Source organism: Podarcis erhardii (assembly GCF_964252035.2).
Source record: "Podarcis erhardii genome assembly, chromosome: 2".
Taxonomy (NCBI): Eukaryota; Metazoa; Chordata; class Lepidosauria; order Squamata; family Lacertidae; genus Podarcis; species Podarcis erhardii.
The window spans coordinates 12,990,031-13,004,162 of NC_138498.1; the positions used below are offsets into that span (position 1 = coordinate 12,990,031).

At 42.1% G+C, this 14,132-nt stretch overlaps 1 protein-coding gene across 4 annotated transcripts in view; it reads left to right on the forward strand.

The window, feature by feature from the left end:
• Positions 1-14,132, forward strand: part of LOC309334566 (cyclic AMP-dependent transcription factor ATF-7) — a 113,725-nt gene that overhangs the window by 70,393 nt on the left and 29,200 nt on the right. For all 4 annotated transcript variants that reach the window (XM_081848949.1, XM_081848948.1, XM_081848950.1 and 1 more), the window contains one exon: positions 6,481-6,577. In XM_081848949.1, coding sequence (XP_081705075.1) covers positions 6,481-6,577 — 97 coding nt within the window. The remainder of the gene's footprint in view (positions 1-6,480; positions 6,578-14,132) is intronic.

The window sequence follows — 14,132 nt, forward strand, 5'->3', positions numbered from 1 at the left end:
ATAATTAAGGACAAAGCTTTGTAACGTTGTTAAAATCTATGACACGCAAAACATCAGTTGAATTCCAAGACAGTCAACCCTTTCCCAAAGGTTGAGACAGCACAAATTTGTTTTTGTTTCAACTCTTGTTCTCGCCTCCAGGTTTGTAGCAGCCTGCCAGGATTTGTTCTGCAAGCTTCCTGGCAATATACCCTGAAGGTACTTTGCAGGGCAGATAAGCCAGTCATTTTATGACCTGTTGCTTTCTATGAGATTTTATAAAAGCAGGATAACATGATTATGATCGGTGCTGGCATTATGCTGAAGTTCCTTTGCATTACAGCTTTTAGCATGATCTCACTGACAACAGATACAAGTCAGCAACAGTGTGTATCAGTCAAGTCAGCAAGTCAGTGTGTATCAGTCAAGTCAGTGTGTATCAGTCAAGTCAGCAAGTCAGTGTGTATCTGAAGAAGTGTGCATGCACACGAAAGCTCATACCAAGAACTGACTTAGTTGGTCTTTAAGGTGCTACTGGAAGGAATTTGTTTTGTTTTGACTATGGCAGACCAACATGGCTACCTATCTGTAACAAGTCAGCAACAGTAAGCCAACAAACGGACAGGGCAGATTGACCCTCTAGAATGGGCAAACTGTGGCCCTCCACAATGTTGTTCAACCACCATCAGGCCTAGGCAGCATGGCCAATGGCTGGGGTGGAGTTTCAGTGCCACCTTAAAACTGATTTCTTCATCCATTTTTTCTGGAGGAAATTAAGCTGAGGTGTAAAGTGGATGAAACTGTTTTGTTCTTGCTGCTGATATGAAATTAGCTTAATGTTATGATTATGTTGATTTGAGTGACTTTATGAGTGATTTTACTGTTTTAATGTGAATACTAGCTGAGAAAAACATTACAGCCCAACTTACAAGACAATTACATAAAACAAGCTGAGATAAAATCTTCCCTTTCTGAATATGGCCATACTCTCTTTTCTTCCTGATGCCCAAGAAAGCTATTATTAGTCCTCTCTTTTTTTGAAGAGCAGGAACACAAAAACTAGTTGCAAAACATATTAATGTACTGTATTTTTTGCTCTATAAGACTCACTTTTTCCCTCCTAAAAAGTAAGGGGAAATGTATGTGCGTCTTATGGAGCGAATGCAGGCTGCGCAGCTATCCCAGAAGCCAGAACAGCGAGAGGGATTGCTGCTTTCACTGCGCGGCGATCCCTCTTGCTGTTCTGGCTTCTGAGATTCAGAATATTTTTTTTCTTGTTTTCCTCCTCCAAAAACTAGGTGCGTCTTGTGGTCTGGTGCATCTTATAGAGTGCAAAATATGGTACATTTATAAAACGTGTTGTTGCAGAAATGATATTTGGCACTTGTATTATTCCAAACACTTGCAGTTGAAAATTCGGTCCACCCTGCTTCTGTTCCTTCTTTCTCCTCTCATTGCCTTCCCCAGCTTTTCACAATGATCCTCAGGTCAACCTATTAGCTCCTGACCCAGGATGTGAGTGCTGTTCCTGGGATCTATACTGTCTTAAGAGTCTCCCAACAGGCACCTAGAGGGAAACATGTGCTTGCAAAGGCTTTCCTTGGCAGCTACAGAGTGTACAGGGGTACCTCGGGTTAAGAACTTAATTCGTTCCGGAGGTCCATTCTTAACCTGAAACTGTCTTAAGCTGAAGCACCACTTTAGCTAATGGGGCCTCATGCCTCCACGGCACGATTTCTGTTCTCATCCTGAAGCAAAGTTCTTAACCCGAGGTACTATTTCTGGGTTAGCAGAGTCTGTAACCTGAAGCGTCTGTAACATGAATCATCTGTAACCCAAGGTACCACTGTATACATAAACATACAAATTAGGCTTGAAAGAAGCATTCTGTAGATTAAGGATAGCTCAACTGATAGAGCATGAGGCACTTAATCTCAGGGTTATGGGTTCGAGCCCCATGTTGGGTGCAAGATTCCTGCATTGCAGGGGGTTGGACTAGATGACCCTCATGATCCCTTCCAATTATGTGATACTGTGTATTCAGTAGAATATGCTGTGGAATGTGCTTGTGTGTTCTGTTGTGTGTGCGGTACCCAAAACAGTTATTCTGGTTTGCATATGCAACTTTAATAATTGTTAACTTTTAATAACGTGAGCGTATTTTTCCCAACTCCATCCCATTCCTTTTCCCTTGTGTGTCATATCTTGTGAGCCTGAGGACAGTACTTGTTTTAGTACTTGTTTTTGTATGGTGCTCTGAGAACCTTTTCTGTAAAAGAATGGGGTATATATATACTGTAAATCATCATCATCTGTGCCTCTGATCAAATGTTCTCTTTCAAGGAGTATGTATGGGTTTGGGGGGTTATTAAAACAGGATTCAAATGGACTCTGTGTTCACAAAGCCCAGGACTGAATGAATCCCCCATTATCCTTATAACAGGTGCAGTTAGCATGTTATCATTTTCTCTCTCTAAATATTTGAAATCGGTCTTTCTGGTGTGGAAGAGAAGACCACATGCCTACAGCTCCCAGAGCCATTCTCCACTTTTTAAGTGTCTGAAGGGAGTCCTTCCAGAGTCTGAACTTGTCAGTTGGGGGAAGAGATTAAAATGCTAGTACTGTGGTTCAGGCTGTTATCCTTTCATCTCACGTTCCATCGCTTTCCCTTCTGTGTGGAGAGGCATGGTTTAGGACTGAAGTGCCATGGTTAGTCTCCAGGTTCTGGCATTCATTAGAAAGCAGCAGAATCTGTTTCAGTTTGCACACGATAAACATTGCAGAGCAGTTAAAATCCTTTGTAGGCTTGTAAACAAATGTGGCTTAGAACAGAGGCATGTATCTTGTCCTGGCAAGGCTGGTAGCAGTTGGATCTGTTCCATGAGTCTGATAACAGGTATCCGAATTCCAGGTAGCTAAGGCTGGGTCAGACAGGACAAGACCTGAGCCAGCTCCCAATGTAAATCCCAGGAGCAATGGAAACTGTTTCAACAACAGTCTGAGCTCAGCTGCATGCCAAAATAGTGAAGCAGTCATTCTGCATGCCCTTCTCAGTTAGGTATAATTTAAGGGGCAGCATCTTGTCTTGGAGGCTGACATTCCTACTTGGCCAGATGGCCTCCACCTATCCCTCTGCCTTCTCTGCTGGAAGCTTAGGGTAGACCATGGGGCTGTAGGCAGTTCGTGACTTTTGTTGTTGTTGTTCTTTAGTCGTTTAGTCTTGTCTGACTCTTTGTGACCCCATGGACCAGAGCACGCCAGGCACTCCTGTCTTCCACTGCCTCCCGCAGTTTGGTCAAACTCATGCTGGTAGCTTCGAGAACACTGTCCAACCATCTCATCCTCTGTCGTCCCCTTCTCCTTGTGCCCTCCATCTTTCCCAACATCAGGGTCTTTTCCAGGGAGTCTTCTCTTCTCATGAGGTGGCCAAAGTATTGGAGCCTCAGCTTCAGGATCTGTCCTTCCAGTGAGCATTCAGGGCTGATTTCCTTCAGAATGGATAGGTTTGTTTTTCTTGCAGTCCATGGGACTCTCAAGAGTCTCCTCCAGCACCATAATTCAAAAGCATCAATTCTTTGGCGATCAGCCTTCTTTATGGTCCAGCTCTCACTTCCATACATCACTACTGGGAAAACCATAGCTTTAACTATACGGACCTTGGTTGGCAAGGTGATGTCTCTGCTTTTTTATGACTTTTCATAACTTTATGGACCTATAAATCCTGGTTCATCCTCATTTTGAAGAATCTGAATACTGGGCTTCAAAAGAGCACCTTCTCCCCTGGGTGGCTTGCAGAGCATTTTACTCTGAGTGGACCTCAGACCAGCTTGTGGGTCTTTGTTGGATCACTCAGCCAAAGTCCTACTGCACACACATCTCCATAGACATCTCCTCTGCATTAGAACTTCTGTACAGTATGTGGTTTCTGTATTCTGGGACATAAGGGCATAAAGAGAATTTCTAAGATTAAGCAAAATGTAGCTGAAGATCAGAGTAGAAGCCACAGTCTCCATGACTGAGCTTTACTGAGCAACATGGATTATTTCTTCAAATGCCATGATTATATGGCAGTGACACTGCTTTGATTACCAATCCCTACTGAAATATGGCACAGTGTTACAGCACTTGAAGGGGGAAAAAACTTGATGCCACAAATCCTTCAATGGTGGCAAATAAATGAGTTTTGACTCCCTATTACAGTGTTTTATGGTCCTGCTGCCACTGCTTGCCATTCTGCCAAAGTAAAAACTCCATCCGCTAGTTCCGTACCAGATTGTGGTGTCAAAGAAATAGGAGTTGTAGATGTGGGTTTTAATTTTATTTTCTTCCTTGAATGTTTTGTTTTTTAAGCTGCTTTTGAAATAGTGGCAGATTTGCTGGTAAATGGTTTACTTGCTATCTTCATTCCATACCTTCCAGAGAGAATAAATTGCTTTCACGCTGCTTTTGCTCATCCTAACTACTTTCAAAATTCTTAGTGCTTTTTGAAGTATTGAGTTGAAGTCATAAAAGGCAAAGGAGTGATCTGGAAAGTATAGTTTGCAACAACATTCATTAGATGCATAGTGTGGGGAAAAAAATCTGGCATGTATCACCAAGACCTGGGTGGTTGAGGAAGGTGGGCTTGATCTCACCCAGCTCTGCCCAACCAGGTACTCAGTGCAACACTATGGCAGACCAGAGGGGTAGAGAAGGTCGCCATGGTCCATCAGACTTCTGTGACCATCACCAAGGAACCACATCTCTTAGTAGCTGAATTGGAGGACCCGTATCTGCTTTTGGGCCAGAGAGGCAGTCTCCCTGATTGCTGGCCAAGGTGGTCTCAAATGTGATGTTGTAGGAGCCAAGGACTATCTTGTTTAGTGACCTCAACATTCACACTATGGCTGCTTGTGATCTGACTCAGAACTTCATGGCCTGCATGATAACCATGGGGCTGTCTCAAGTTGTCATTGGTCCAGGACATGGAGTGGGACATACCTTCAACTTAGTTTTACTCCTGATGGCACAATAAGTGGTCTGATAGTGGGGGGGGGGGTGTTAATCTTTTTGATTGGACTGGCTCTGCTGGATGGGTGTTGGGGGCACTGTTTTATGGTGGTTCTGATCGTACCTGCAGGGTCAGTTCCAAAGAGTAGTAAAAAATATTAGTCTTCTAAAGCTGGAAGGCTAAGGTGGTCTCAGCTGCCTATGGGTGATATCCAACTGAGAAGACCCACTCAGTCAATGGGGGGGGGGATAACAATGCTCAGGAATGTGCATCTTTTGCAACATTTTTCTGGAACTGATTGTAGATTATGGTCATGGGACATAGTCTTCACTATCGTATAAAGCACCTGTCTGCTTTAAAAGGATTTGGTTCTGTTTTGAAGAGGCTGTCAGTATTGGCAGGCAATTCACTGGAGCAAATTGTTGTTCAGTGGGGGAAATGAAGTAGTAATAATTCTGATAAATGAAGCCTTGATATATTCAGTTTGGTGTTCAGTTCGGAGTTTGGTCTAAGTTTAATATGACATTTAGAGTAAAGAGCACACTTCCCATTTGAAGAAAACTATTTTGATTCATTTGTGTTTACTATATTATGGAATAAAAACAAAAAAATGTTTAAAACTATTTCTTTCTGAAAATGTAGTAGCTTTTATTTGTTCACTTCCATCAATATTGCAAAAGGTCTTTATGGATGTTTTGGTGACATGCAAATATTGCCCAATTTTATTTTATCACCTGCCTTTTATGAGATTAATCATGCTTGGCTGTCTTCACCTTGAGCTCTCGTGTGGGAAATCCAGTATTACCAGTAGAGTCCTAGAGACCAGGACCAGCTGTACTTTGTTCCTTCCTATAATAATATTGCAGGTGGAACATAGCGTATTTTGGCACACGAGATGTAAAGGCCCTTGTTCATTGGGAGTGATGATTGAGCTCTTGCATTTCTGTATTTGTAGCCATTGGCCACTGATCTTGAGCCAGCCTAGCTCAGTCATGTTTCATAAACTGAGGACCAAATCGCCTTGTATATGCCAGCTCTGTTTGGCACAATTCAGGCCATTAACTCATCCTACTCCTACCCCTCCATTGCCAATAGTAAATAATTTCCCTCTCCATTAGTCAATAATAAAGTGGCACATTTTGCAGAGCACTGCAGAGAGAATATTTCATGTTTCCTAGTCTAGTGCAGTAACTACACGCTGTTGCCTTTTTTCTTCCCTTTTTAAATTTTGATTATTAAACCCATTTCTCTCTATTAGCCAGGAGCTCAACGTGTAATGGCTTTCCCCCTTCCATTTAGAGAAAATGTGTTCATGCAGCACTTCTCCCACAATCTGGCCTGTTCTGTTTTTGCTTTACACTTTGTAGTGATTATATTATAGCCGCTGTCCTGGGGCAGTCCCACCCCACCCCAAATCCTGGTGTGGAATGTACAGTTATAATATTAAGTGTGTTTGTGCACTTATTGTTCTCTCTTTCCTCTCCCCTCCTCCCTGCCATTTTTCATTTTAGAGGTTTACAAATGAGGACCACCTGGCTGTTCATAAACTCAAGCATGAAATGACACTGAAATTCGGTCCTGCCAGAACGGATTCAGTCATCATAGCAGGTATGTGTTACAATCTAGGTCAGTTTGGAAAATGGCACGTTTAATACAGTCCAATTGTAAGATCAATACCAGAGACCAGATGCACTGAATATTATTGTCTCTACTCAAATTGTGACCTTCATTTATTTAGAAATAGGTGGGAGGAAGGAAGAAAAAAAGAAAGCAAGAGGCTTCTAGAACTCTGCTTCTTTATGTATTGTGGCAATACCAGGTTTTGTGTTTAAGAGTGAAAAATGTACAGACAAAAGGCTTTTCACGTTTCTTCATACTTTTTTTCAGGGTGATAAACAAAAGCTGACGAGCTCTGCTTCCTTCCCTCCTCCCAGGTGTCAATTTTCTGAAGCTTTTAGGCTGTCACTTAATAAATTTGAAACTCCATCTCATGCATTGGCTGTTGCTGGGAGTGCATTTGCCGAGTCCAGATGAGTCTCTCTCAACAGGCACAGTCAATGCAACCCTTTATACAAGATTTCAGGAAAATATACCTGGCTGTCTCAACAGTAGGCTATTGCCGTAAACTGTAGGCTGTTGCAGGAATGTCCCCGCACCCTGTCAATTATCCTTCATTTGTGAATCCTTAAAAGGAAGTGACAGGGTTGCAATCATTGAATGAAATGGCTTTTTCTCTATTGATTAGTGAAAGAAGAAAAATATTCTGTTATATGCAGGAGTTTCTACTTGAGAATTAGTCTGTGCCGTGTTTGATTACTGTTAATGTCCTCTATGTGGGGCTGCCCTGAAGGGCAGCCCTGAAGCATCAGTAGGTGCAGAATGCAGCAGCGAGAACACTTTTAAGAGTTTTGTCCTCCAGACATAATACACCGTTCCATGCCTGGAATGGTTTATTACACTGTGCCTGGAAACAGATAGGCAACCAATTTAAGAGCCTGGTTTTAACTTTTAAAGCCACAAATGGTTTGGGACCACACTGTCTGAAGGACCACCAAGTACACGTGTGTGTGTGTGTGTGTGTGTGTGTGTGTGTGTGTGTGTGTGAGCCTTAAGATCAGCATCAGAGACCCTGCTCTCTAGTCCAGCGGTGAGAGCTATGAAGTTAGCGAGTACCAGGGACTGAAGTTAGCGAGTACCAGGGACAGGGCTTGGTACTAGGGCTGGTCGATATATCGTCCGAAACCGGTTTGTAGTCAACATCGTGATAACCGTTTCATAATACTGACTTGGCAATATACTCCTTTTTCCCCCCAAAAAAATTTTTTTATTCATTTTATAACACAAATAAACAACACAGACAGAAAAGCAAACAATACAAACAGATTCTTGTCTTATCCCTATTTTTTCTAAACATTGTTAGATGGGCTTCCCCAAGTCCCCCCTATCTGATTTTCATTTTACCTCATCTTTAGCAGTTTACACATATCATAATTTCTAACCATTTTTTAATATATTTTTATCACACTTAAAAATCTTCACATTTCACTTACAAATAATACTATTTTAAAATACACTATCGTCTACTTCTAACCCTACAGCCTATATCCACTTCCATTGACTTGGCAATATACTGTGAATCACGATGTTTGTGTGCGCTATGTAAAAAATCACGATGTGCGGAAAACTGTGAAGGTGGTCATCACTTCTCTCATGATTCCTGCCGCCCCTTGCTGCTCTGTTCTATAAAATAACAGTGGTACAGTAGTACCTTGGTTCTCAAACTTAATCCGTTCCGGAGGTCCGGTCCAAAGCCAAAGCATTCCAAAACCAAGGTTCACTTTCCCATAGAAAGTAATGCAAAATTAATCCATTCCAGACTTTTACAAACAACCCCTGAAACAGCAATTTGACATGAATTTTACTATCTAACAAGACCATTGATTCATAAAATGTAAGCAACTGTACTATAAAATAAATAAGAGAGTATTGTCCATGGTCCATGGGGTCACGAAGAGTCGGACACGACTAAACGACTAAACAACAACAATGTAGATGATAAAAATTAAAATTAAAAAAAAAATCTTACCTGCACTGATGATAATCATTGTTTGGATGGGGGTTTTTTATCCATTTCCGCATTCATACAATCAATCAATCAATCAATCAATCAGTAGCTGAACTGGGTTCCATACAGTCACAAAAACAAATTAATCGAAAAGCCTCAAAAACAAAAACACAAAATAAATAGCAAAAACAAAAGCACCAAACTTAATCCATTCCAGAAGTCTGTTTGACTTCTGAAATGTTTGAAAACCAAGGCGCAGCTTCTGATTGGTGCAGGTGCCCCGGAATCAATAGCAGACAGCTGCATCAGACGTTTGGCTTCCGAAAAATGTTCGAAAACCGGAACACTTACTTCCGGGTTTTCGGCGTTTGGGAACCAAGGCATTTGAGAACCCGGGTACCACTGTAACAATACCTAAAATATTAAAAGGTAATTAAAAATGTATCCCGTATTTTTCGCCCTATAGGGGAAATGTGTGTGCATGCTATGGGGTGAATGCAGGCTTCAGGAAGCTATCCGCAAGCCTTGCGAGCCCGGCGGGAGTTCCGGCCGGGCTCCCAAGGCTTGTGGACAGCAGCCTGCAGCCCGAAACCCGGGGAGCGCAGCGGGGCGCACCCCGGGCTTCGGGCAGCTCTCCGCAAGCCTTGGGAGCCCGGCGCGACTTCCCACCGGGCTCCCAAGGCTCCGCAAGCTCTGGGAGCGATGGCGAGGTTGAGCGCAACCTCGCCGCCGCTCCCGGACCTGTTCTGGGGGCTGGGGTTGGGGGAAGCTCGGGCTTCCTCCACCCCCAGCCCGGCAAGCTCCGGGATCAATGGCGAGGTGGAACGCAACCTCGCCGTCACTCCCGGACCCGTTCTGGGGGCAGCTCGGGCTTCCCCCACTCCCAGCCCGGCAAGCTCCGGGAGCGATGGCGAGGTGGAACGCAACCTCGCCGTCTCTTCCGGACCCCCAGCCCCGAGGCTAAAAATGAAGCCAGGACAGCTAGCAGGATCCACCCCGCTCGCTGTCATGGCTTCTTTGCTCTTTGGGGCTTGGGGAGGAATATAATTTTTTCCCTCCCCCCCTCCCCCCCAAAAATAAGTGCGCCCTATGGGCTGGTGCACCCTATAGGGCGAAAAATATGGTAAGTTTCAGGCTTCTGAGAAGTAGCAGTTGCCTGGACAATACCCCGTTAGCCACTACATAGTTTCTTCTTTCAAACATTGTGATATATGATAATGTTGAAAACCAGATATTGCCCAGACCTACTTAGCACAGGACCTTTTCTGCTGATCCAGTCTGAGGAATATCTTGCCAAGAAACTACATATCTACCTCCTAAAAACTTTTTATTCCAGCCTGTTTTCGGTGATTTTTATGGCATGGTGGCTGTTTGTTTGTTTATAAGGCTTTTATTTAGATATGCAACATGGAAAACAAAGGTGAAAAAAGTCAAGTAAAAAATATCCTACCCAACCTGACCCACCCACACTGTTAACAGTTCATCAGTGAATGCTGGTATGTTTGATACCATTATGTTTGGTTAGAGGCCAATCAAACATAAGGGAGAGTGTAGCAGATAAGCAGGGGGACATATAGTCTTCTAACCATCATGTCTTAACAACCAGATATGTAAAGATGCTGCTGGCAACACCTGATTCACATGGCACTGTGTTTTAATAATGTATTTATCAATTACTGTTATTTGAGTGTTGTTGGTTGCTTTATTGTTTTAATATTTTATAATTTTATTGTTTTTACTGATTGTGCTGTAAGCTACCTTGGGAGGGTGAACACCCCAAAAGGTGGAATAAAAAAAATTCTTTGTGAATTTTTTCCCACAACATTTTTTATTGATTTTCCACATTTATCACAGAATGACATAACAAAGAAACACAAAACACACAACAAAGAAAAATACTCTACAATACAATAAAATAAAGCACAAAAAAGATTATTCCTTCTAATACATAATTCTCATAACATTGATAGCTGACTTCCTCAAATCCCCTCTAACTGAATTTCATTATATCACATTTATAACAGTTCTCCAAGTTCATATTTCTAATAATATTCTTTCATTTACTAATATCTTCATTTACTAATCTTCTAATCCTTAATGTTTACTACCACATATCCTTATTCTACCCCTAGGCCTATTTGTTACTTCCAAGGATTTTCTATTTATCTTATATTACAGTATTTAGCTAAATATTCTTTGAATTTCTTCCAATCCTCTTGTGTCTCCTCTTCTTTCTGGTCGCGGATTTTTCCAGTCAGGTCGGCCAGCTCCAAAAAGTCCCAACATCTTCATCTGCCCAAAAATTCTTTGTGAATTAACATGCATGTTTCCGTTTGCTTGCCGTATACAGGCAACGACTGTTTTGTGCAGGGGTTGCGTTCCTGACCACCCCTCCCCGCTCATTGGTGGAACATATGTAAACCTGCCCATGCCCGTTATGCCCCCTTTCCCGAACACTTCCAGGGGGCAGCCCAATGCCCATATGCATGATCACTCATCAACTGGAAGCGCTTAAAACGATTGTTGCCTGTATTCCACAGGATGGATGTAGGAAAGAGCTTTTGAGCCTTCTGACAGTTATAAAACTTGTAGAATTTTGGCAGGTGTGGTTTATTTCATTCCCTCAGCAGGAAATACCTCTTAGGTGCACTTATTGATACAGTACTTTTTTTCTTTTTTTTTACTCTTGCTATATAAAAAGTTCAGAAGTCACCATTTGGTTCTGTGTAGCCACTCTCTTCTCACCAGGTGCTAATGTATTACAAGCAGAATCCTTCTTCCTCTTGGAACTTTTTCTTCCTGACACAAAGGAACTGCTGGAAGAATTGTGCATAGTAGGAGTATTGTGGGTATGAACAGCTGGAGCTAGGACAGAGCAAATCGCTTTTTCACGTTGTTTTTTTAGTCCTTTTGTCAAGCACAAAATTATCCACGGTGCTCCAGTGTTGACAACTGCCATCATCTCCAGTTGTGCATTGTGGTGCTGATAGCGACCATTTCAAGGGTAGGAGATGCAAGTCATTTATTCCTCTTGCGGCAGTTATGCAGTAAAATAGATGAGTCACTCAGAACTCCTCTCCAGTCCTTGCAAACATCCTGAAAATATCAGCCCACACAGCTTGTCTCTCCCAGCAAGAACAAATCAGACTTTTCTCTCTGTGAGACCATATAATGTAATTTGCAAACAGAAGGTTCCCTTGAGATTCTGAGCTTGCCAACCTAGTAAAAAGTCCAGCAAAATCCGAGTTATGTGGACCTAGATTTTCACCAAGGCAGTCTGTATCCCATCTTTCTGCAGCTATACTGCATCAGGTTCCTTTGTGGGATGGGGTGGGGTATGGCTTTAGCCTTCATGGATTTGAAAATAAGCTGTGAGCAATTTATTGTGACTATGTATAACTAACTATGTAATTGCTTCCCTTTCCCATAGCTAACAGCAGCAAAACGAGTTATGCATAATTAGCACATCTATCCAAATATACATAATTCAGAGCACTGTTTTACTTGATGCAGACATAGTAAAAAAAAAATAAATCAATTTTATCTTAGTGCAGAATGTACAAAGCAGAAACAAGTTCATGTAGTAGTTGGAAGTAGGCATTCAGGAGCAGAAGTGAAGCAACTGGTGCTTTCTAAATAGTCACTCTTCCAGTTTCTCTATGGCAAGTAAGATTCATCTCTAGGCAATTAAGAATAGGTGGGTTTTTCAGGGGGCGGGGGTGTTGGTAAAGCAATTAATTTCAATTCATTAAGATTTTTGTAAATTGGAAGAGAATTGGTGGTTTAGGCCACTGATGTGCCATAAATGTTCTTAGATACGGAGGAGCTAATAGTAAAAATAAAAAAGTAAAAATAAAAAGGTATAAAAAGAATTGTAAAGGTAAAGCTACCCCTGACCATTAGGTCCAGTCGCAGACGACTCTGGGGTTGCACGCTCATCTCGTTCTATAGGCCGAGGGAGCTGGCGTTCGTCAGCAGACAGCTTCCGGGTCATGTGGCCAGCATGACTAAGCCACTGCTGGTGAACCAGAGCAGTGCACAGAAAGGCTGTTTACCTTCCCATCAGAGCGGTACCTATTTATCTACTTGCACTTGACATGCTTTCAAACTGCTAGGTTGGCAGGAGCAGGACCGAGCAGCAGGAGCTCACCCCGTCGCGGGGATTCAAACCGCCGACCTTCCGATCAGCAAGCCTTAGGCTCTGTGGTTTAGACCACAGCACCACCCATGTCCCTCTTAAATTGTAGATTGCCTTAAATTTGCACTCAAAAGATATTAGTGAGACCATTGACAAAAGGGTGAAACCCTTCACAAGTGACAGATATGTTTTCTCAATGATATTTAGGCTGGGCCAGATGGAATGGGCCAGAATACTTTTATATGAGTTAACCAAGGCTGTGAGCCCTTTAAGAGACACTGAGGTGACCTGATCAGCATTTAATTCCTACAGTGCAGGGATCAGTTGGCCAATGGTGTTCCCCATGGGGAATTTAGTTGCTCAGCTGATCCAGCCATGTCTGCCTGCCCCATATCTGACATCGCATACAATGTTAGCTGTATAGTGGGTTGGTTTTTTTTATATATATATATATATAATATTTTATTAAGTTTTACTAAAGAAAAATAAGTTAACAAACCAGCAAAAATCAACAAATATCACAAAAGAAACAAAAAAGAAAAAACACATAAAAAAGCAAATTTAGCATAAAAAAAACTCTCTTTCAAATTTGTAACCTTCAAGACCTTATTTCCCTTACTTCCACCCGCCTCCCTTTCTTGTATCCCACTTAAAAATTACTTCAGCAAGATCATTCGTTATTCATTTTCATCCTTTATCCCTCCCTTTGTACTCTTATTTATCTTAATCACTAGAACCCCTTCGTTTCATTTTCAATGTCCTCAACATTCATATATTTTACAATGTTTTTTGTAGGTAGACTTTAAACTTCTTCCAATCCTCTTCCACCTGCTCTTCTCCTTGATCTCGGATTCGGCCGGTCATTTCTGCCAATTCCATATAGTCTATTACTTGCATCTGCCAATCTTCCAGGGTGGGTAAAGTATAGTGGGTTGGTTTGGGGAAAACAGCCTTGCAGGTCAAATTGGGACCTGTGCCAGAACTTTCCCACTGCTGTTTTAGAGGAACAGTCTTTTTAGGGTTGTCAAGCAGTACTTGTTATCCAAGAGATATGCCCCATGCTTAAAGGATCCTGGAGCATATCTTTTAGGTCATGTGGCAATGCCCTTTGACTCTGTTCTTCTCACAGTTGTATCTTCTAAAATTGCCCCTGCGTCCAGCTTTTTGCCCAGCCCAAACTGTCAACCACCAAAGTGGACATTTATTCTCCCCAACCCCGTGACAATACAATGTTCACCTGCCTCTTCCATAGTGAATTCCATATTCTGCCCATGGCACCAGCAGAAGGATTTCTTATGATCAGATTTGTGTGTGTAATTTAAGAGAGATATTAAAGTTTTAAAACAAACCATCACAGCTTCTTTCTTCTTCAGCTGCTCTAATATGAATTAATACTGTAGTCAAGGTGACAGTTACAGAATACCGAAGCACGAATATTCAGAAATGTGGCATTTGTGTAG